This window comes from Paralichthys olivaceus, chromosome 6 (genome assembly GCF_024713975.1).
Source record: "Paralichthys olivaceus isolate ysfri-2021 chromosome 6, ASM2471397v2, whole genome shotgun sequence".
Taxonomy (NCBI): Eukaryota; Metazoa; Chordata; class Actinopteri; order Pleuronectiformes; family Paralichthyidae; genus Paralichthys; species Paralichthys olivaceus.
In genome coordinates this window covers 9749459-9774964 of record NC_091098.1, presented here as the reverse complement: position 1 = coordinate 9774964, position 25506 = coordinate 9749459, and the positions used below count along the sequence as shown (strand labels likewise).

Below are 25506 nucleotides of genomic sequence, written 5' to 3'. Positions count from 1 at the left end.
AGATTATTGTACAGCTTAATACAGTACCTCCTTAAGTTGGTAGATAATGAACAGCATGGAACACATTCATGACACATACAGTCATCTGATACATGACATTTCCCAATTAGTCAATTTAATCCACAGCAACCCAACAACTGTACATAGGAAACTGGACTTGGTTGTGTTTCTTGAAGACTCTATATTCACAACCCTAAAAGGCCTCTTTAGTTCTAACTGACTATGGGAGGTTTCAAGCTTTTCACCTCTGTCAGTCATCTACTTACAATTCAGTCCTGAGTTCTCTACCCAGACACCTCAATACCCACCACACCCCCCTGTGACCCCAAAGGCTAACATAATAGCAGGGTTGAGTTGCTTGTGTACATGTTGCTCCATAGTGCCGTGTTTTCAGCAAAATTGTGTGAAACAAAGGAAGCAAAAAGTGCCCCAGTGGCCTAATGGATAAGGCACTGGCCTCCTAAGCCAGGGATTGTGGGTTCAAGTCCCATCTGGGGTGTCTGACAGCAGAAGTGGGGGTCCCATAACCCACAGGTTGATAGATTGACACTATCCTCTGCTGTCCAACTTTTAAGAGGAGGTTATTGTCTGTAAACAGAAACTACAGCAGCTTAATTCAGTACCTCAACATGAAACACATACAGGGTCATCTGTTACATGATTTCTCCCAATTACCCATGTTGACTGAATTATTTAAATCCACAGGCATTTGCAAAAGTGGAGGAAAGAACAAGCTGATGTCATAACTGTCAACTCTGATAACAGATGTAATGCACTGGCTACTGTAAAATACCTATTAATATTTGTAAAGATTCTCAGTTATCCAGATCGTGGTATCCAGTTGAACAACTGTACGTAGTTGGCAGACTTTTCGTCTGCAGCCCAACAACCGTACATAGGAAAATGGACTTGGTTGTGTTTCTTGAAGACTTTTTTCGTCTGCAACCCAAAAGGCCTCTTTAGTTCTAACTGACTATTGGAGGTTTCAAGCTTTTCACCTCTGTCAGTCATCTACCTACAATTCAATCCTAAATTCTCTACCCAGACACCTCAATACCCAATCACACCCCAACTCCTGTGACCCTAAAGACTCATATAATAGCAGGGTCATTCCAATGCTTACAGGTGATAACAGCCATTCAGACCTTGACTCAGGGGAAAAAATGATCAGCGAGCCTGTTTAACCCAACGATTCTCCACATAAAGAGGTAGAATACCTGAAACCTCCCAGTTAGAACTGAAAAAGCCTTTTGGATTAGAGGCAGAACATCTCGAAACATAAGCAGATCGAGTTGTTTGTGTACATGTTGCTCCATAGTGCCATGGCCAATGAATAAGCCACTGGCCTCTTAAACAAGGGTTTGTTGGCTCGACTCTGACAGCAGAGTAGTGCAGCGGAAGAATGCAGGGCCTATAACCCAGAGATCTATAGACTAACTGACTATGGGCGGTTTCAGGTATTAAAAGGTTAAAAGATCAAAACTCTGCTTTTATTATCCTACCAGAAGGCGGTGGGCTGTTAAGATATTGCAAAGAGGCTCTACAGCTTTTGTTTTTTACAGTACCTCCTTAAGTTGGAAGATACTGGACATCTCAGCTATAAGCATTTTCCAGTACCAAAGTGGGTAATTTTGTTTGGGTTTGTGTTGTGACCAGTTGGGTCATTAGATTTCCTCCTGTCTTCCTAAAGCCCATGATTTACTTTACTTCATCAAGTTGAAACTAAATTCTATATACAAATCACTGGGCACTTTACATAACACACTGAGATGATGCCTGATTATTTAGAATTTAAAGCTGAACCACTTACTTTCTCCTTTAGCACTGTTGTCCATGGCTGTTTGGAAAGCAGGTCATTGATTCCTTCCTTACAGAATGCTGAGACTGAAAGTGGCAGCAAGGCATTCATGGATTACCTTGGGGTGAAAGAGAGAAAGAAACAAACACAGAGGGAGAATCAGTGGAATAGTGCCTTCTCTTAGTTATGCCTGCTGAAATATGATCGGCATGCCATGAATATGCAAACCACTGAGCCCTCAGCTGAAGTAATACTGCTGCAGACCTTTTCGAAGGCTACGCAGACCTCCTTTCGGGGGCTGCTTGGAATTTTTAGTACAGAGAGCTCAAAAAAAAGTCTCATCTCAAGTATTGTAGCCGTCATAGAGTTTCTAGAAAACATTTACATAATTCCTATATATTTTGTATTTTTCCTCCTACCCCTTTCCTTACCAGGTTAGTCCCTTTGAGTTTATGATTTGGCATGTTATCAACCAACATCCAAGATTGAGCCATTGATGAATGAGTTTTGTGTAGTTTTTCCAGTCATACTAATTCCATGAATTTACTTTGGGCTCATCTTTAAAAAATCTTATTTTCAATCCATATTAAAAAAACAAATTTTAACAACCTCTTTCCATCAATGGCTCAAAAACTGTGGAAAATAAAAGCCTATTTCTTGTAAGCTATGTAGCTTTGATTAATGTTTAATTATATAATTTGTCATCATGGTGCCATTTATTTTATTTTTTAAGATTTACTTTAATAATCGAATAAAGAAAACCATACTTTGAATCTTTTATAATTGCCTAGTACTTAATCTTTTCTCTATAACTTGCCTTAACTTGACATAACTTCTCCATAACTACATTGTAATTAAATCAAAGTATGTATTTATGGCTTTGTTCAAGGGGCAGACGTAGCTGCTAGTCATGATAAAGGATATATAATACTATTTATTCAGTTTTGGAAATAGGAAGGGCGACTCTGCATTTTGTAATTTTGTGCAATATATCTAATTGTTCAGTCTTTATTCTCTGTAACTCACATTTATTGTGTACTCTGTGAATTCAGTGTTGTCACTTTGTCTTTGTTCAGTTTAACTACTAAACATTCAGTTTTGGCCCACATATCCAATGAGCTCATGAATAACAGATGGAAAAACTTATAACTTAAATTATGAGTAATTTCTTTGATGGGAATTTAGGGTTCATATGATTCAAATCAGATGTTACTGCTCAGTAGTCAAGTTAATATCTTGGTAGAATTCCCTAAAGAGAGATTTTCAAATAATATAGCAAGAATTGTTTTTATTGACCTCCACATCTTAAAAAAAGAGGCCAATTTGAATGTGTTCTTGTTTAAAATGAAGTATATTCATAGCACCTGGGAGCAGATGTTCCAAAAATAATGAATAATTCACATTAATCATGTGCCATTAAAAAACAATTTGATTATCAAATATGCATTAACCTCTTGCTTCAACAATATTCACTGTAGTTCTTTAGATTTTTCAACAAAACCTTTGCTGTCATTGCTAAAGCTTATCTTCAGTTTTAATTTTTTTATGGCACAAGTGATGATGAGATATATCACTGATACTCTTTTTCCTACGTAATTTTTAAAGTAAATTTTTTTTGAACAAATGCATTAAAGAAAAATGGTTTCCAAGGATCCAAATACAGTATATGTGGGCTTAAACTGTATGCACACTAATGTACTTGTTCAGCAGTTTATTCAACACATTCTCACATTTTGCATAAACTGACCATATCTTCCCTAAAGCTGATGTTTTTTTTCTGTTGCTTCTTCTCTCTTTAGGATACAAAAAGCAACAGTACCCAGGACTTGTCACGCAGCCCCCAGAGCCTCAGTGACACTGGCTACTCCTCTGATGGCATCTCCAGCTCCCACAGTGAAATTACAGGTCTAATCCAAGAAGAGGAGATGAAGCTCAGCGAAAGGGGAATCAGTGTGCGGGGCTCACCGCCAAGTCCCTCTGAAATTACCAAGCTAGAGAGTTCCATGAGGCCATTGCTGGAGAAGAGTCTCTCTGAAGAGAAGGCAGACAGAAGGGGAAGAAAGCACAGAGACAGAGATTTGGATGACAGAGGAAAGCAGCGCCCACGCTCCCTGTCGATCCCACCAGATGCATATGACTCTGACGAGGAGTTAAAGGACATAATGGAGGAAGAAGAAGATGGAGGAGACTGGGAGAGTAAACGGAAGGAAGGAAAGGAGGAGAAGAGGGAGAAGAAAAAGAAGGAAAAAGAGGCTGAACCCACAGAAATGACTGATGAGGAGTTCATGCGGAGACAAATAATGGAGATGAGTGCTGATGAAGAAAATGAGGAAGAGGAAGAGATGGAGGAAGAGGAGGATGAGGAGGATGAAGGATATGGCTACCAGAAACCCAAGAAAGGCCACCACAAGCACATCATCTCTGACTCAGGGAAAGAGAAGAGACGCCTTCAGCACCACTCCAGCAGTTTTGAGGAAGAAACTAAGAGCTCTACTGATGTTTATAAAGGCTCAGTGGAGGAGGGTGAGGAAGATGTGATGGCATCACAAGGAGGCCTAAGGCGCTTTAAAACCATTGAACTCAATAACACCAATAGCTACAGCAGAGACATGGACCTGAGCAGTGAAAATGATCTGAGTCTTGATCGGGAACCAGAGCTAGAGATGGAGAGCCTTACTGGATCTCCTGAAGAGCGTTCTCGTGGTGACTACTCATCCACCCTGCCACCCACTTCATCCTCATATGGCTCTGGCCAGTCTCCTACTTCCATCTCATCAATGGAGGAGGACAGTGACAGTAGCCCCAGTCGGAGACAAAGACTAGAAGAGGCTAAGCAGCAAAGGAAAGCACGCCACCGCTCCCATGGCCCTCTCCTTCCCACTATTGAAGATTCTTCAGAAGAGGATGAACTGAGAGAGGAGGAAGAACTTCTTAGAGAGCAGGAGAAGATGAGGGAGGTAGAACAACAGAGAATAAGGAGCACAGCACGAAAGACCAAGAGGGATAAGGAGGAGCTGAGGGCTCAGAGGCGCAGAGAGAGGTCCAAGACACCACCTAGCAATCTCTCACCCATTGAAGATGCTTCTCCAACAGAAGAACTGAGACAAGCTGCAGAAATGGAGGAGCTCCATCGCTCCTCTGCTTCTGAGTATTCCCCTCAGAGTTTGGACTCAGAGGCTGAAGGATATGAGTCCAAACTTTACAAATCAGGCAGTGAGTACAACCTCCCCACCTTTATGTCTCTCTACTCACCAATAGAGAAATCATCATCAACAACAACTACCATGGCACCATCCTCAACTTCCAAACCACTAAAGAGTGCTGAAGAAGTTTATGAGGAGATGATGAGAAAGGCAGAGATGCTTCAAAAACAACAGAAACAACAACAGCAACAGCAGCAACAACATGGTCGGCATGGGCAGTACTATGAGGAGGATATAAATGGACAAGGTTTTGATGATGAGTATGAATATGAACAAGAACAAACAGGATATGACAATGAAGCAGCAGAGACAGAAACAGATATTTATGAGGAGATCCGGCAAACATCGCAGAATATCACCAAGATGCAGCAGGCCACTGATGAGCAAGTAGAGACTGAAATTGAGAGCTCCTACCCAGACAAACAACTCCTAGACACAGGCTCAGCCTTTGCTAAGCTGCTTGAGCAGAGCAATGCTCTATTGACCCCAGGCACCAGCCCAACCCAGATTTCAGCTCCTGTCTCCTTTGCTGAAAGTGGAGGACGAATCCCAGATGTTCGAGTAACACAGCACTTTTCTGCAAAAGATGGACACAAAGATAGGATCAAAACCCAAGCAGGAAAGAATGGAATAACCCCCGCAGTGGCTGCCACAACTATTGCAGCTTATGGAGTTTATGCCAGAGATGCAGTAACTATTTCGCAGACTAGTTCAAGCCAGACTATGACATCTACTCAGTCTGGAATATATGGTCGACACACTGGAGGTCCTGCCACATCCTCAGCTACAGTTTCAAGCGTATGCAGCAAAATTGCAGAGATTACCCAAGCCTACAGTCAAAGAGAGGTGATCACAAGGAGGGTAGGGGAGACAAGGGGTGTCCAGGTGCGAGACAGCTCAACATCCTCCACTGAGAGAATTATTGAACCACGATCTCCCAAGTATACAACTTATTACAGAAGCACCAGTCCCCCTCTGTCTCCCTCACCACCAACACAGAGTCCCACTCGGTCACCTTCCAGAAGAGCTACAGCTGAGTTTTCCACACAGACATTCAGTTCAGAAATGCGAATGGATTCAGCTGGATCTGGGCCAACATCTCCAGTGATGGCTCAGGGCACCCAAACATCACATCGATCAGTTTCACCACGGCTGTATCGACAGCAGTCTTCCCAAGATGCCCCATATTCTCCACCTCCAAGCCCTGCTAGACCAATGACAGTCAACACTGCTACTTCTCCTCTGTCTTCACCCACTCGATTTAGCCGCCAATCAACATTTGACACTTACTCCCCATCTGGCAGCCCCCCAGACACGCCACCTTACCAACAGTCTCCCACACGCAGCTTCTACCGAACACAAAGAGTGGAGAAGGTAAATGTGGGAACAAGTATGGTCACCACAACCAGCACTTACACCAGAGGATCAGTGTCAATGGATAACATCTCTCTCTGTCGAATATCTACTGTCCCCGGCACTTCTAGAGTAGAGCAGGGCCATATGATACAAGGTGGAAGTGTTGTGGACCTCAGAACAGCCACCAAACCGGCCCCTATTATCATGACTGACCAAGGAATGGATCTTACCTCATTAGCCACTGAATGCAGGAAATACCATGGTGGATCAGAGGGTAGCAGACATTCATCAATTGTCCAGCCCCTGATAATGAACCTGAACACCCAGGAGACCACCACACCAACCACTGTGAGTGTCACTGTGGCTGCTTCAATGTTCATGATCCAGCCTAAACAGCCAGCAGTCTATGGTGACCCACATCAAAATCGAGTGGATCTGGGCCAGGGCATGGGTCCAGCTGTGTGTCTTTCACAGAGCAAACCACAAATTTCACCTCCAACTGACCCATCAATACCAAAAATTGATGCTAAACTGGAAGACCTCAGTATCCAACAGAGAGAGCTACAACTACAACAAGAGAAGCTCCAGAAGCAACAAGAGCTCCTTGAGCAGCAGTTGCATCAGCACCATCAGATGCAACAGCAGCAGCAACAAGCATCGGCTTTAGCCAGGTACAACATTACTGGCCAGATCTCACCATTGCTTAAAAAAGACATACTAGTCAGCCAGACAAGCACAACCTCAGCTGTGGTCAGTGCTGTATCACCAGCCATTAATCCTGAACTGTATGGCACTGGTCCCATTGAGCTGAAAGGGAAGCCCAGTCCTCCTGGTATGATGTCAGGTGGTAAATCACCACATAGCATGGTAGTTCAGATGGATGGAGGACCAGAGCAGGTCAGGGCAGTAACTCAGCTAGTGCAAATAGAAGAAGGACAGGATGCGCTGGAGCAGACTGGTGGCCAAATTAAACCTGACAACCAACCAGCTTGCTGTGATGTTGTTTACCGACTTCCATTTGGTGGAAGCTGTGTTGGTGTTTCTGAGAAAGAGGGCATAAGGCCTCCATCTGCCCCACCTCTCACCTATGAGTCTGACCAAGAAAGACAACCTGTAAGGTATGATGAGTATCCAATGGATGGACGTAAAGCTTACACATTACCTTTCCCTGGTAAGCTCCAGCCTTCAATGTCTGATACAAATCTAGCTGAAGCTGGGCTACAGTCTTACCACCCCAAACTAGACCCACAGCTCCAAAGCACAGGAGAACTTGCCATGGATTTAACTGCCATGAAACACGGTTATGGAGGGTATATAGGGATGCAGTATGGCTCCTACACAGATTTACGTCATGGAGGAGACATAACAGCCCAAACACTGCCTATAAGGAGATATAACTCATTGTCTAACATTAGTTCAGACTATGGTTACTCTGCTCGTGACATTGCTAACTTCCAAGAAGCAAACTTGGCTCAGTACAGTGCTACCACTGCCAGGGAGATTAGCCGGATGTGTGCAGCACTCAATTCCATTGATCGGTATGGAAGCAACCCAGACTTGATGCAGTTTGGCACTTTGGGTAGAGGAACTGGGCCTGGGTCCTCCAGACTTGTAGCAGGTCTTGGCTTGAGACAAAATCTGCTATTTGGACTTGATGGAAAGCCAATATCCCACAGTCAAGCACTAACCAACCTTATCAATGCCAGGCAGGCCAGTCTCAGAGCCATGTACCCTGCTGCTATTAGGTCTTCTGACGGTATGATCTACTCCACCATTCAAACCCCCATTGCTTCTACACTTCCAATTACAACCCAACCTGCATCTGTTCTTCACCCACTTCTGCGCGGGGTCTACAGGCCATACCCCTCTGCCAATATGACACCTGTGCCCCTATCTAGTCTTAGCAGACTCCCTATGAGCCCAAGAATTCCTGTATCTGGACAAGCTCTAGTCCGTTACCCAGCACCAGGTCTTCTCCAAACAACATCAGCCACTGCCACTACTGATGCTGCTGCAACAACCTCAGCACCAGTAGGTGCCCCAGTGTCTGTTTCTATGACAATTAGTAGCTCTACAGTCCAGGATGAACCAGTTTACCTTGGTAAAGGTGCAACAGTGACCTCTTCATCAGCAGAAATCACTTCAATAGGAGGAACAGTTGTAATACCAACACAACCACAGCAGCAGCAGCAGCCAATGAACCTGTCACAGGCACACCTAAACAGTCAGCAGCAGCAACAACAACAACAACAACAACAACAACAAGTAACAACTGCTCAGCAGCAGCAACCTCCTCCTCCAGCAGCCCATGCCTATCCTCCCTCAGGTCCTTCACACACCAACGGCTACACTCAACCTCCAGTAGGCCCCTCTGCCCCTTCTGGTGGTTTACCAATTCCAGGGGGTCTTCCTCCCTTTCCTCCACCAGGTGCCATACATAAGGAGGGTGAAACAGAGGCAGAGAGGCTGCATAGGCAGCAGGAGCAGCTCCTGCAGATGGAGAGGGAGCGCGTAGAGCTGGAGAAACTCCGGCAACTGCGCTTGCAGGAGGAGCTGGAACGGGAAAGGATTGAGCTAAAGCTGCACAGGGAGAAGGAGCAGATGCTGGTGCAGAGAGAGTTACAGGATCTGCAGTCCATCAAGGAACAGGTAGAGGGAGAAACAGGCCAAATCAAAAGTTTGAAGTTGGTGTCTTGTTGTTTTGTGGTTGTTTTATTTTGCATTGTTACATGTGGCACTGTTTTTCTGTTAATGTCGTAGTATTACTTGTCTTGTATTTAGTTTTTCATCATTTTATGTAAATTAAAATTGCTTTGTTTATTGTTCCAGTACATACTTGAAAACAAATGCTTTGTACAGTATATAATATATGCACGTCTTTCAATGCATGTCTACAAGCAGTTCCTCAAAAAAATACATGTAAGGAAGTGTAACAGTTTTATTGGAGGCTTTTTGCCAGTTAAACTATTGAATATCTCCTTAGAGGATTATGTCATGAGAGAAAATGCTAATGACTTTTTGGTTTTAATACATTTGCATCCAGCCTGCATTACAAGTATAATTCTACTATTTGCATGCTATGTTGTGTATTTCAATGGACGTTTCCTGTTATAAAAGTGTGCATGAACATGCCTGTAGTATTTATGTGTGATAGAAACTCATGATGCTCAGATTTAGTTTGTAAAGTGGTTTCATGTTACATTTGTTGGTATGATTTATTTGCAAAAAGAAAATTGATCACACTATGTTGTAAACACTTAATCTATATTAAGTTAAGATTTTAATTTAATGCTAAACTGAGCTCCTAATAGATTCATGCAGACGTTGTAACAGATGACAGAAGGGCTAACATGACAATTGTCTTCTTTTTTGATAGAACAAGCAGTTGAAAATCTTTCAAGTTAACTCTGTTAAACAGGTGTGGAAGCCTTTCTTAATGAGAATGAACTAGAGATGGAATGTCTAATGTGCATCTCATAACAGTATAGGCCAAACCCCCCTACCTCCTTACTTGCACCAGCCTGTCATTTAAGCAACACAGAAAATGCATTCAATATTTTTGAATGAGCATTATATGACTGGCAACCGCAATTACCGGTACATGCTGCTCTTCATATTATGTTGCGCTTCCATTCTTGATTTTTGCAATATATAAGACTTCAACTAACTTGGAACCATTTTCAAAACTAATCCATCAGAAGAAGGATAACTTCATGTCACATTCAGTTTCAGGAGTCTTGCAATTGAGTTTGCATTTTTGAAATCTGATCATCTTGCATCCAACCAGATGTCCACAGGTCAACAACTTTGTCTTCACTGTCTCTTTTCTTTCTTTTTTTCCTCATCATTTCTTTCTTCTTTCTTGATCTTCTCCTCTCTTGCTGGTTACTTCTCAATCCTCTCTTGTACCATTCTTCTCCATGCTCTTCTGTCTTGCGCTTTCGCTCTCTGTTTTTGCCCATGTATGCTTCTTCCTTTTCCTCTTTCCTCCAACACTTCTTTAGGTTCTGCAGCAGCAGCAACAAGAACGTGAGAAACAACTTGTTCTCCAAAGAGTGCAGCTGGCTCAGCAGAAGTCCCAGCTTGACCAGATTCAGTCATTACAACATCAGCTCCAGCAACAGCTCGAAGAGCAAAAGAGACAGAAAACTGCTGCTGTAGCTCAGGGCATACAGGTGAGCAGAGTAAAAGACTGGCTTTTACACTAAGTACTGTTACGTCCTTTAGCATTGATGTTGAAGCGTTCAGCTCTCAGGCAGCAGCGGCACATAATGTTAGGGTACAGGAAGTGTGAAAATACAGTAGATGCTACAAGGAGCTCACAGTAATGCTATTTGCCTCCACTACACCTTCTGTACCTACACCCGTGTGACCCCTTCGCATGCCTTTATCATGGTAGAATTTTCCTTTGTGACACTTTTTCAGCAGCATACTATCTAAAGCAAAACCAATGTCAGTCGGTGTGTTCGTTAGATCACCAGCACATATTCTGAAAACTCATGAATGAGCTAGCAAATAAAATTTGGTGCCTGTAAAATCATTCATGCCTAATCTATCAAATTGAATGCACAAAATAATTATTTGTGTACCTCCTCAAAACCTTTTTCAGCTATTGACTGAACTGCAGTTTGACTCTAAATAGGCCACAGGTATATTAATATACGTTCATAATTTATGTCTATGTCGACCTGCTTTAAACCTAAATAAGACATGGAGATCTCACTTTATAATATTGGACCATTAACTAAATTGGCTTTTTATTGATATGATATTTGTCTGCACTGTTGTTTTATGTTGGTACTAAAATGTATTAAATGGTTGATAGGTGATATAAGGTGCAATCATAGCTTTTCAGTCTCAAATGAATCTGTAAAGGTTGAGTGGGTGAAAACACCTGACAACCTTAAAACTACCCCCCTTTTTTTCTAAAGCTGGACGTAAATGGACAGCCCCTGCACCCCTACAATGACTCTCAGATAGGCTCCCGGTCCCTCCCCAACTCCTCATCAGAGATGTGTCTGAGGAGCCAGGAGGAGCACATGGAGACCAGGAGTAACATGAGGAAGCACAGCTCCATGACCAGGCTGAGCAGGGACAGCCTGGATGGTGATGGCGTGGTCTTCTATGGCTCCCCCCGCAGGATTGTGGACAGCTGTGTGCAGACAGATGATGAGGATGGAGAGGAGAGGTAAAGATGTGTGTACTATTGAGGGTAGTGAGAGAGTGTTTCCAGCATATAAGTGAATGGGTGTGTGTGTAAGTGAACGTGTGTGGGTATTATTGTTATGATAACATGCAATTACTCATTATGTTTTTATTTTAGGTGATTGCATTTATACCTACAGTGTTCAGTATTAGCAAATACCTAAATAAATATTTCTACTTAGTATATAATTTGTCTGTGAAAAGTTTAAGCAGCACTATGTGGCATAATTGCTTAATTTATACTTTTTATCCTCTTCTCTTCTCTCCATTACTAGGTACATGATGCGTCATCGCACCAGGAGGCGCGGTCGCAGTGTTGACTGCTCCGTCCAGACAGACGATGACGAGGATAAAGCTGAGACGGAACACCCGGTCCGCCGAAGACGTTCCCGTTTCTCCCGGCACTCAGAGTCCAATGCTGCTGGCAGTAGCACTGCTGCCTCAAACAGCACATCCAGTACAACCGACACACCCAAGATGGTGTCCTCTAGCATCGCTGTCCAGACCATCAGGGAAATGTCTTGCCAGACAGAAGTGGAGCACCTAGGGAGAGTCTCCCCAGCGATCCATGTGACAGTACCAGACCCAAATAAAGTAGAGATTGTGCACTACATCTCTGGACCTGAGCGAACCCAAAAAGGACAGTCTCTAGCATGCCAAACTGACCCAGAAGCCCAGTCCCAAGGTGTTGTAGCTCCACAGCTCAGTGTACCAACCACAGTCAGTCCATATTCTTCCTCTACCAGTACAGGAACACAACAATCCAGTTCTGTGGACCTTCTGACCCAGCAGCGCCAGCAGCAGCACATTGCAGCAAACGCAGCCAAGTTTGAGCGACGTCGCCCTGACCCACTTGACATCAACTACCAGCCTCACAACCACCTCCACAACGAATCCATCTCCAGCATCATCCGGCAGCAGCAGACAGCCCCCAAATCTCCACAAGTCCTCTACTCTCCTGTGTCCCCGGTGTCCCCTCACCGCCTGCTGGAGACTTCTCTCTCCAGTGAGCGGCTGAACAAGGCCCATGTCACACCACAGCAGAAGTCCTACACAGCCGAATCTCCCCAGCGCCACCCATCTGTGCCCCGACCCATCAAGAGCACCCAAAGGTCCATGTCAGACCCTAAGCCCCTCAGCCCCACCACAGACGAACACACCAAGGTCAGGCTGAACCTGTATCAACAACAAGCACTCCAGAGCCAGGTAAAGTCACTCAAGCCGTGCTGATATTAGCTCACATTGAAAGGTAAAATTAGAAAAATAGATGCTATTAAGGTGTTTTCAGAGCAAAAGTTTAGAAGATAGTTAAACAGTGGAGCTAGGCTTTCATAAGGAAGAAAATTATATGAAACATAATGCATGTTATCAGCTTCATTTATCAGCTAGTCTGTTTTTTGTTGTATCGGCTGTTTGCTGCCAAGAAACACAACCCACACGTATCTTAAACCTTTCACAAAGAAACACAAAGTGCAATCCAAATGTTTTGCCAGTTTCAGACAGTCACAGTTGACATTTTATCCACCCAGCGTCCATGTTGTTTGAATAGCTGATGCACCTCTCACTTCCCTTGGTTGGTCTCAAAATGAGTTGGGGTCTGGGGAACTGTCAGCTGTCTTGAGGCAGTGTATAATGATTGCACTGTTGGCCAACAAACTCTCAGTCTAAAGTCAGTGGTGCAGTATTTCACTGGCACATTATCAAGATAGTAATATGCAGGTGCATATTACTATTGCACCTACTGTCTGCTTTTTACACACACAGATGCCCTCCTTGTGCCTTTTAACTTTGCACATGACCAGATCCATTTCCTCTTCAGGGAAGCGTACTATTTTACTACCTGGCAAATCTGCCCTTAGAATAGCACTGTCAAGGTGCAAACGAACCTGGCTTTTAAAGGGAATGTGCGATGACATTATGATATATTACAAATTACACTCAAAACCCATCTATGATTAATTAAGAAACGACGTACATGTCTTGCTGCACCCATTTTTTCCTCCATGAAACTCGCAAAGTTTGATTTGGACACCTTAAAATGCACTTTACATCATTTGCTTAGATTGTGGTCTGGTAAATCATCTAGAAGCTGTCTTCAGAGTAAAATTGCAGGCCTTAATGATTTGTTAAAATGTCTGTATCTGATAAGTTTGGTAGATTTGTGATACTGTGTCTATTATTTTAACCCTTACTAAAACCGAAAAAAAACAGTAAAAAACTCTAAAAACTCATCATCACAATTACAACTGATATTGAGCACATTTGTCATGTGCTTTGGAGTTTTGAGGGAACCGAGGCATCTCTCCAAATACAGATCAGGTTGGATGTTTTGCTTTCTTTACATATCTTCTATCCAGAGCGGTAACTCATCTTCAGGTCTCAAAATCACACATGTACATTCGATATTAGAAATATATGAAACACAAATATTGAAATTCTGAGTAATAAGATGTACATTTGACAGAGGGGGCTCAGCTTACATTCACACAGTCATTGTATTTGCTCTAGACAATAGCAGGAGTCACTTTTATGTTGTTCAGTGGAGTCAAAATTTGCCAAAGGCATAAATACCGAACAGCTTCTATGTGACTATGATTGAAACAATTCCTTTCATTGCACATTTCCTTTGTTTTTTTATTTTTCGGGGTTGATGAATGCTTTACTTGAATCCTATGATGACTGATTCCCTTTGTTATGGAATTTAAATTTTTTATGATTTTGTTTTCTTAGTCATTTAGTGCAAACACTGTTGAAGTACACCCCATTCCAATTTGAAAGAAATGCAATCCAACAAGCTAAAACAAGAGCTCTGTTGAAAAACAAATACAAAGTAGAATCTACTATTAAGCTTTGAGTCTAAATTGTAGAAATGTCTCTCCCACAAAATAACTACATTTCATAACTGAACTAGGTAGACAGCGAATGTTTCTGCCTGTTAATGTTACTTGCTGTAGCTTCAGGATGGTTCAGTCTGATGCTCTCTCAGGTTTTTAATTTGCCTAATTAATGTCCCCTTAATTGTGTTCTGGTCGTTAAAACATTACTTATTTTGGATTAAGGCACAAGAAACAAAACTGAAGTGACTCTATGATTTAAAAATTTATTCAGTGTCATTAATTGGTCCAAACAATAAATCTTTAAAAGGACAACTGTATGATTTATTCTTATCACAGGAAACATGGCAGGATGGTAAATTGCTTTCAAGGTCAGGAGTAGAAGAAGATAATTCCAATTAATCTCCTAAAAAATGTCATTATTGTTTAAAGAAATTAATACATTATAATTCTTATCATTTTATCTGACCCTTAGTGCAAAACTGAGGTTAAAAAGCACATTGCACAAGGCAGCTAATTATTACTTTAAAAATGTTATAATCAAGTGTAAAAAATGTTAAAGTGAGTATTTAAATGTGGCAAAGCATATTCACTTGATTGGAATCATTATATAGAGCAAACACCATCAATATTAGAAATCTGTGTCTATAATAAAACAAATGAAGAGACCATTCAAGTTAAACCGAGTGTGAAAAGTCTTTCCAATAAGAATGTTTTATAAATAGATTTAAAAGGTGCTATTGACTCACGACAGCCTCATTTCCTCCAGTGTGCAACACTTTTGTTCTCTGCAGTCAGTTCTGTCAAAAAACACTATTCTGTAATTAACCAGATTTTTTAAAGACAAGGGTTCCCAGTGCTTGTAGGATGAATTGCCAATGCATGGAATTTGAGTCACCCAAATGATTATTGTCATGGTAAACCTTCTCTCATCAATATTGAGTCATAGCAGTTATATGAATGCTGTGATAAATAGCCCCTTTGATAGTATAGATTCTACAGTATTTTCTCCTCTAAAGCTGTGAAGCATCAGGGGTATGTTTTCACTACCCACATGCTCGGATTATATGATTAATAAGTTCCTTAGGGGATTTTTTTTAACATGTCACCGCCTCCACACACACACAGAATAAAATGATAAACAACACACATTGTGCGATCTATTTACAAATTCCAAATGCTGCAACATTGGTAGAGGAATGAAAGTTATGGTATTTAGACATTAAAAAAAGAGGAAATCTCATTCATTCTGATGTACATGTCAGCGCTTGGCTGGATTCAAGAGTATTGAACCAAACTGGCCTTCATAGATAGGCATTCGCATACACACTCATATTCCATTAGAAAAAGACAAGAAAATGAATTAACATAAATTCAACAAGAGTCAGAGTCAACCACCTCTCCGTATCAGTACATATGGGTTGAGGTCAAGCACTAAACTCAGACTATCCATGTACCAGCTATATACTGTATTTGCCATAAGTTCATGCCTACAACCTCCAACCGAAAAGAAATTAATTCCTTGACATATGTCATGGCATTTTAGTTCCTTCATTTGTTTGGCTAAACTATTCTATTTATATAAATGTCACACATCACAATTGTTATGTTTTTCAATGACAAATGGTAACTACTTTGCATCCTTCTAATCATAAATCGAATTTACTGAATATATAAAACAGTTTTCATTGTAAGTTAATTTGTTTAAATAATATATTAACTACTTCATATTATGGGACCAAGAGCCATGTTTAAAAAACTGAGTAAGAAAATACACATTATTTAAAAGTACAATAAAATAAAAAGAATTCTAAATAATTTAAATATTTTAGATAAACTAAATGCATTAAAGGGATAGTTCACCCAGAAATGAAAATTCACTCATTATCGACTTACCACTACACCGATGGAGCAGCCAATTCCAATACAATTGAAGAAATTAGTCACCTATCTTCAGATCTTCAAAAACATAACATGCCTTCCTACTGCTCATGTGGTGTCAGCCATATTCAACTTTAAACTAGATAATTTACACCATTTCTGATGGACCTTTAGACTTAAAACATAGTGTAAATGACCTCGTTTCGAATTGAACATCAATGTTGGGACACTCGGATGACACCACACAAGCAATATGTAGGCATGTCATGTTTTTCTTCACTAATGGGGCAGGTCATTAATGTCTTCAATTGTATTGGATTTGGCTACAACCCATGAAACTCCAAAAGTGTTTTGTGGACTCAAACACTTCACCCACCCCTCCATTGGCATAGGGGTGAGTAGATACTGAGAGAATTGACCTTTTTGGGTGAACTATCCCTTTAGCTGCACCACAGCTGTCACTAATTTTAACATTTTTGAATATTCTAACACAAATTCCACCTTTGTTTCCTGTCGTCCTTGTCTCTATGTCTATGTGTGTCTTATTTGTCTCCCTTGTATATCCCTGTCATTGCATCCTGTCTTTGTCTCTTATGTTTCTTGACCTTTTCCTCTTTTTGAGTTTTCCTCTCTCCTCTTCCTCCTGTTCTGTTCATCTCATCGTCCTCACTGCTATCCATTTCATGATTCTCCCTCTCTAATATTTTCATTTCTTTACCCCTTTTATTTCCTCTTTTACCTTATACATTGCCTGTATCCCTCTTCATGCCTTTCTGCTCTATTTTCCTTCCTCCCCTCCTGTTCCTCTCTATATTCCCTATGCTTTGTTCCCTTTTTCTCTTTTCATATTTCATTCTCTTTAATCATGTCCTTCTACCCTCCAATGATGCCTGTCCATATATCTTATCTCTCTGCACCTTTCCTCACCCTACCCTCTATCATTTTCCCATCTCTCATCCCTCTCCATTCAACTTGTTCACTGCCATCACATTATCACTCTTATGTTCTTCGGTTTTACCTCTCCAATCCTTTTCTTTCCATGCTTCTTTGTCTGCTCTCCCATTGCTCCCTTCCTGTCTCTCTCTCTCTCTCTCTCTCCAGCTGGCAGCCCTACAGCAGAGCTCACTACTCCGAAAGGTCAAGCGAACCCTGCCCAGTCCTCCTCCGGAGGAGACTACTGCAGCCGCTCATCTGCCCATGATGACACCCGCCCTTCAACAGGTCTACCTGCCCTCCGTGCCCAGCCTCAAGCCCAGCTCCCGGTCTGGTCTGGCAGCTAAAGCCAGCCTCCTCAAAGACCTCACCCACGAGCTGAAGGCCGTGGAACAAGAGTCAACCAAGCTGAGAAAGCAGCAAGCTGAACTGGAGGAAGAAGAGAAGGAGATTGATGCTAAACTGAGATACCTTGAGCTGGGGATCCACCATAGGAAAGAGACACTGGTCAAAGAGAGGGAGAGGAGAGATATTGCTTATCTTAGGTGTATGGGGGACACAAGGGACTATATGTCTGATAGTGAGTTGAATAACCTACGTTTAGCAGCTGCAGCTGCATCACATGAGTCCAATGGACTACTGACAACAAGGCCAAGCACTGCTCCACTCAGCCAGTTCACCAGCGATCTGAACACAGCAGCCCAGTACCCACCCACCTCATCCTTCCTCTCCTGTCAGTACCCCCAGAGCCAACCTGCAGTACCATCTGCACAACCAAGTGTGCCATACCAGCCCTCAACATTCAGCCAGCCTCCCTATCCAACAGTGTCCCAGTCCCAGGCACTGCCACAGCCCACACCCCTCCAGAGCCACATTCCCCCTCTAGGACCTTCATACCAATCTCAAACCTCCTATTCTTCCCACACCTATCCCCAAACTCAGCCCCCTTACCCCCAGACAGACATGGGGATACCAGCTGCACCTCAGCCACAGCCTGGGCAGACAGGTTTTGGGCCTGCACCACCTGGTCAGCCTCCATACCCCACCCACAGCTCACCTTATCCCAGCGCTGTGTCCTACCCCAGCCAGACCACCCCATACCCTGGTCAGCCCCAAGTGGATATCCTGACAGTCCATCCTGGAAGACCCAGGCAGACTTCACTTGCCGATTTGGAGCATAAGATGCCCACCAACTACGAGACGATCAGCAACCCCACGGTCGTGGTCACCACTACGGCCCAGGATGCAACCTATTCTAGTGCAGCCCCCTCTTATGGTCAGTACACTGGAACAACAACCATGGCCAGCTCCTATGGGCCCTATGGTTCAGCACCAGTGTCCAGCAGCTACGGTGGGTACTCTACCATGCCACCTAGCACTTATGGGCAATATACTTCAACATCAGCTAGTTCATATGGCCAGTACACCACAACCACTGCTAATACTTATGGCTACACTACCACCACAGCCAGTTCATATGGACAGTACACTTCTACAGTTTCCAATGCTTATGGGCACTCTGTAGATAGTCCCTCAACCTACAGCACAGCAGAGGGGATGTACGGGGCTCCTGGCTTAGAACAAAACATTCCAAGAAACTACATGATGATTGATGATGTTAGCGAGCTGACGGCAAAAGATGGGCTGGGCACGACGACAGTGGACATGATTCATCATGGCGGAAGTGGGCGTTATCCGGGCGACATCCACAGCCACAGCAGCACCATTGGCAGCACGACGCGTGGGGGAACTAGCAGCTCCTCGTACGGCAGGGCACCCGAGGAGGAAGCAACGATGCAGGAAGAGCTGTACGACCACCACGGCAGGGGTAAGAGCAGCTACAGGCACGGACCTCTAGGGGGCAGCAGCAGCAGCGTGAGCGCTAGCATGGGTGGGGGATCGCCCTATTACTATGACTACGACTACAAACATGGCAGCATCCGCTCCGGGGTACAGAAACCGTCACCATCCTCTAGAAGCCTTCTGGCTCCTGCTGTCATGTCCTCCAAGCGCAGCAAGCACAGAAAGCTGGGAAGTATGGAGCAAAAAATCTCCAAGTTTTCCCCCATTGAGGAGGCGCGGGATGTGGAGGCAGACCTGGCCTCCTATTCCTCAACAACAGGTGGGGCTTACCCCTCTTCCCACATTCGAGGGCGCCAGCTGATCGAGGATTACGGCTTTAAGAAGAATGCTTATGAGGCCGGCAGTGGCACCAGTCATGGTAGTCGGTACTATGGTTCTATGGCGGAGGAGGACGATCGGATTTACTACACCTCCACTGGCCGATCCCGTTCCACCGGCTATGGCATGGACAAGATCTCAGCCAGGGACTACTCTGGGTATCGCAGCCGATCCTATGAGAGGGACGATCGCTCCTACCGATCCAGCTACAGCCAGGGGCGCCAACCAACCCGGCAGTACTCTGAAGAGGAGAGTCCACTCAGTCCCCTGGGGAGGTTCATGAGTTCTGGTCGATCATCAAGCTTAGGTCCCGACCCGTACGACAGTCGCAGCAGTAGATATCATTACTATTATGGTCAATATGGTTCCAGCCACTCGCTGCCAGATGTACAAGACCACATACGGGACCTGCCTCGGACACATGTCTACAAATCGGATGATACGTACATTATAGACGATTATCATTGCGCTGTGTCAGACAGCGAAGGTAATTGTGGGAGCTGAATGCCCACGCAGTCTCACTACCTACTGCCCCCACCGTTTATCTAAACGTCCCCCACCCACCCAGAGGCTAGGCTTAGTAAAGAGAAAGAAAGAAAAAGAGAGACAGAGATAGCCGTTGCATGCTGATGTGTTCTTCTTCCTGAGTCACTTGGATCTCTCTTATCAGTGGACTGCTGTCTGTCTGTCTGCCTGCCTGTCCTATACTTCCGCCTGTTCGTCCAGTCGTCTGTCTGTCCAATACTCGCATGGTTCTTCGACGTGGTCGTTTTCTTCATTCGCTACACTCTGATTCACTTGAAAGGTCTTCTTTGCACGACACAGATGCATTGTGTTTTCTTTACAGGGTTTTGTATTAGTTATGTCTATGATATTTATATTTTCTTTACATGTGTTTTCATTTATGCATTCTTTGTGTACACTGCAAAACAGTCCCTCACAATCAATAGCATGTTTGAGTTTTGTTTGCAAAGTGGGACAGTATTATTGCCTCACTATAATAATTCAAACATACTCATACCACCAAAAATATATAAGAAAAGGAAGATTGTTATGTTGCAGGGCAGTTGTGTGTTTGTGCAGCATATGATGAAATTGAAGCATTTTCAGCACAAACAGCTGCTACAGGGACAGTTTTGCAGTGTTTGTTTTATCCTGTTTATATTGTCTTGTAATGTGTGAAGGCAATGTGAAGTGTATTCTGCATGGATGTCAGTTTTTTATTTTTATTTTCTGCCTTTCTTTCTGTGTCTTCTCTCTCCTATTCTTTTCTTTTGCATGCGGTTGGTCTTCTTCTTCCTGCCTCCTTCCTTCTCACAGTCTGCATGCCGCTGTCTCCAAACGACATGGAGATTGACTGTGATCTGCTCTCGGTTTCCAAAGCCTACCATCTGGGACAGGAAGAAACCGACTGGTTTGAGAAGCCACGCTCCAGTTCTCGACACTACGGCAGCAGCCACTCGTCTGGGAGAAGCCGGCACAATGTCAAACACACCTACCATGATTATGATGAGCCTCCCGAGGAGGACCTGTGGCCCCAGGATGAGTATGGCCACGGCGGGCGACAGTCTACATCTCGTGACCACCGCCACCATGGCAGTTCAAGTCGACACTCCTCCTCATCACGTCATTCAGATGAGCCAAGGGCTTCAAGGTCATCTAAGGGGCACCCCAAAGACCCGTCAATGAGACATGACCCTTCAGGACGATCGTCATCTACAGGAAGGCGTGGCGAGTCAAGGTCCGGGGGGTACCACTCTTCAGACTACTCGCGGGATCCCTCTGGACACCATCACGGCCAACGGTCCTCCAGACAGGGAGACCCACACAGATCCTCACGCAGCAAGTCCCAGCCGCCAGTGGACATGCAGGGCCAACCACAAGGTTCATATATGGCACCTTCACACCTGACATACAGTAGCATTATGTTAGGATTAATTTAAATTTCAGTGTAGACATGACTTAAATTCAATTTTAAGTCAATCTCAAAACATTCTTTAATACAGAAAGATATTATGCAACTAATTGTTTGCTGATTGATTGACTGATTATTATTATATACTATAATGTCATTTTGGTGTTTAGAAGAAGTAAAAGATTCATTCCCCTCGAAATCATTTGCTCACTCAGTTTTATGAACAGTATTGGATCTCATTCAAATTCTTCCAAGAGTAGGTGGTCTGGCATCGGTCCAGAATGAGGATTGGGGCCAAACTGTGTTCATTTAAAACAAATTACATCTGTGACCTGGCATATAACAGACATATTTCTAATTTACATTTCTCTTCTAATAAACCGTTTGTTAGTTATGAAACGACAATTCTAAAAATTTATCCCACAGACTTACACTGTGTTTTCTCATGGTAAGGTCTCAAATTTAACTGCAGCGATAATAAGTTGTGATCCTTGAATAAGATCCCTGTTAATTCCTTATTTAGGTCTGAGGCAGAAATACTTAATATCGCTTTCTGTTCAGACCGAGTTTGACGCTCTTTTACAATCAGTTGTCCCCTCAGGGATCAACAGTTTTTAATTAACTATACCAAGCGTAACTTTTCAAAGGAAATGTTTTCTCCCGGGGCAACACTGTGGCTGTGTTTTTGGGATTGAGCTCATTAAATCGCTGGTTTGATCTTTGCCTGTGACATTTGTTGCATGTCATTCTGTTTTTCAGTCTTACTTCTCCTATCAATGCTATTGTACATAATCTAACAAAATGTAAATGTCGTCAAAATTACAAGAAACTAGTTGTGTGCATCATCTACTTTTTGTAATAATACACTCTAGTACAATGAGTGGAAATGTTTTCATTAAGTGTAAAACATTCTATTTTCCCCTCCTCCACTCAGGCTCCTCCAGGTCTGGCAGCAGCTCTGCCCGGGCTCAGGGCCCTGCAGGCGGACCTTCGGGATCAGGGCGACAGGGCGGTCCTGGCTCCCAGACAGATGGGGGACCAGGACAGAGGGCCCAGCTCCAACAACAAGCCCAGACATCAGCGGCCAGGCCAGGGCAGCCCGGTTCCGCAGCAACCACCGGCCCTCTGCAACAGACCCCAACACAGGGTCAAGGCATGGGCATGGGGCAGGGCCAGGTCAAGCCAGGGCAGATGGGTCCAGCAGGTGGACCCATGGGGCAGGCCAGGCAGACGGGTCCAGCAGGAACCACGCCAGTTACCATGGTGAGTATATAGAGGGAAGTCTTTTCAGCAGTTTCTCCTGTTTGATGTAATAAAAAGATGTATAAAAAGAAGTGAAGAAGATGTATGATAATCATGCAAGTGATGAAGTTGTTTTTTATAAAATATAACTATTGGCATAGCTTAATGCAGTTTACTAGCATATCTGCAAATATTGAGCTGCAATTAGTAAAGTGTTATCCTGAAGATCTTATGTGCCACATATGACAGTTACAGTACTCTCACACACACCTATTCATCTCTATGGAGGCTAAGAGAAGGCTTTTTATGTTTGGTTTATTTATTTTTTGTTTATAAAACCTTGCTTTCTAATCTTGAGATAACAAAATAAGTATGTCATGATAGTCAAATTATAATATTTTGTTATCTTGATGTAAAAATATCAATCATCAATCATCTTGTCTTAGAAAACCAAGGTTTCAGCCATCTTTACCCTCAGCACTCCTTCAATGATCCTAAATATATAGGAGCCGGTCCATCGCCTCCCAGTTCAGTTGGTTGATTTGAATTCTGCTCTGCCACTGTCGGCTCTGCAGCTCTTATCTAACACAGTGATTAACACAGAGGCAGCTGATAACTCAATGTATCTTATTCACCGTCTGCTTGACAACTCAAGAAACTGGCTCCCAAAATTTCTCCCTGCAAAAATCTATTCCATCCTGCATTTACTCCATAATCATTAATCCATGGAAATATTTTTTGCTATTTCAATCTAAACATTCATGCAGTTTCAATGATTCTCTTGCTGAATTCATTCTGGCTCCAGAAAACATGACTGCTTTGCCAATGAAGTTCACACAAAGCCGCTGTCACCATGTCAATTATGAATATCCCAAAAATTATTCATAATATGCTTCCACTGCTGAAAGGCATCAGTGATTTCCATATAGCTGCATTGTTGCTCTATCAGTGGGAAAGCAAATTGAAATAATTATTATGGTCTGATATCAATTTATGGAGAAACTTGAAATTATGCTGAAAGCTCGGCTGTGGAGCGGCCCAGACGGGAAGCCATAAACACTAAATGCAATTTATCACATGATTATCATTCAGTCTGCAAACTCATTCACTTACACCCTTGTGTTGGGTCCATTGTGAAATTAAAAGCATTGATTAAGTGGCTGTAAATAATGAAATGCTGCATATGCTGTACTGTGCATCATAATGCATCACTGCTGTTTTCCTGCAGCTAAACTACAGTCAGTAGGAAACAAATAAAGAATTATACTGTATGTGATTAATTGGCAGCAGTCCATCGTCTGTCAAGTAAGGCTTCTTTTTAGGACAGTAGTGACGCACAGAGCTTTACAGAAAACAGAAGACAAGTAAAAACATAGGACTGAGCGAAATGGGCCATATTTCCTGTGTCGGTGGAAATAACTGTTGTACTGATGGGTATCAGAAAAGGTCTGGTTTCTTTTCTAAAGCTTTTCTCTGTTAGTGCCGCAGCCACTGTAGTTTAGTCTCAAATGTTTATAGATCTCATATTAAGTGTGTGCTGCACTTGTTTAATGGACCATTTGATGAACTAACTGGCTGACAGTTTTTGGGACAATATAACAGTAGTGATGAAAGAAAGAAAGAAAGAAAGAAAGAGACCAGAGTAGCAGCATCAAAAACAAAACTAAAAAATGTATATACATACTGTATATGCACCAGAACATTTCTTGATTTCATATGATATATATATTTTTAACAACTTTAAGGCAACAGAGAGAGAATCTGATTAATTCTTAATTCACACAACCTCAGAGATGATACGACCAACTTCAAGAAAATGTTACACTACAGGGGCACTTCAGTGGTCAATCTGGGTTCAGCTGGGGCAAGTGCCCCCTGGCCTTGTCCCTGGATCCACCCCTGCTTCAGCAGCTGTAAGGATGTGTCTCTTTAATCTCTTTAATTTCTTTAATTACTGTAAAAACAGGGTAAACAGTATGATGTTTGTGTAAATGCTGAGCACACAAACACATGTACAACTTTTTATGTTCCTGCTGTTTCATTCAATACTTTCTCTGTATCTCTCTCGCTCTCCCTCTCTCTGCAGGCAAAGATCGACACGCCTCCGGCAACAGCTATTGGAGCAAAGGCAGCGCCCGTCATGGCTTCAAAAGCAGCCCAGCCCCCACTCACAGGCATAGGTACAGTACATTCATTACACACACACACACACACACGCACACGCACACGCACACACACACACACACACACACACACACACACACCATTCCCACGTCTTGCCAGCTGCAGCCCAGTCTGTATTATGTAACCAGTGTGTGCTGTCTCATCTAATCTGAGATTAATCTGCAGATTATCCCACAGTGGAAAACACACAGGAAGGGTTTCACTTCATGGCACCCACTCAGCCTGAATGTCACTTGGTCAGTTAGTTAAATTAGTATCTAGTGATTTAATTCATTTATTGAGTCGGCAAGAAGTCAGCTAGTATTTAGATAGGTGGAGAAGCACAAAGACACTTATTCATTTCAACTGGTCACATGTAATATAATATATGTGGTTAATATTTGCTGGATTCTTTCCTTATTAACTGGATATCTATAGTTTTGGAGCCTTTAGACAAAATAAGCAGTTGAAGAAATTGTGTTTGGTGTTTTTCCTTCTTTTCTGACATTTCAATGACATTTCTATTTCATTTCAAGTACTTTTGAGATTATTTGATAATGAAGATAATTGATTCCAGCCCTAGATCTCTCCACGAATTGAAGTGTTTTTATTAGCTTAGCTACTTTGTAGTTGGTGATTATGGGGTGGGTTATTGGAGGTTGAGCTGGAGGGGCACATAAACTGTATCAAGCTAAATGAAATATTAATAGCATTAATATGCAGGGACAGTGTGCTGAATTTTAGGATTTTATGAATATAATCTGAGGTTTTGCAGAATTGATCATATATCAGTTT

At 42.8% G+C, this 25506-nt stretch overlaps 1 protein-coding gene and 1 non-coding gene across 6 annotated transcripts in view; both read left to right on the top strand.

Moving 5' to 3' along the window:
• Positions 1 to 25506, top strand: part of bsna (bassoon presynaptic cytomatrix protein a) — a 130593-nt gene that overhangs the window by 91880 nt on the left and 13207 nt on the right. For 2 of the 5 annotated variants that reach the window (XM_069526207.1, XM_069526212.1), the window contains 9 exons: positions 3598 to 9006; positions 9734 to 9775; positions 10362 to 10532; positions 11289 to 11545; positions 11838 to 12768; positions 17379 to 19878; positions 20775 to 21275; positions 22241 to 22569; positions 24635 to 24728. In XM_069526207.1, the coding sequence (XP_069382308.1) occupies positions 3598 to 9006; positions 9734 to 9775; positions 10362 to 10532; positions 11289 to 11545; positions 11838 to 12768; positions 17379 to 19878; positions 20775 to 21275; positions 22241 to 22569; positions 24635 to 24728 (10234 nt within the window). Of the gene's footprint in view, positions 1 to 3597; positions 9007 to 9733; positions 9776 to 10361; positions 10533 to 11288; positions 11546 to 11837; positions 12769 to 17378; positions 19879 to 20711; positions 21276 to 22240; positions 22570 to 24634; positions 24729 to 25506 lie in introns of all 5 variants that reach the window. The other 3 variants (XM_069526211.1, XM_069526209.1, XM_069526208.1) reach the window with 3 other exon arrangements.
• Positions 427 to 499, top strand: trnar-ccu (transfer RNA arginine (anticodon CCU)). Its single transcript has one exon. It is a non-coding gene; the product is annotated as a tRNA-Arg (tRNA).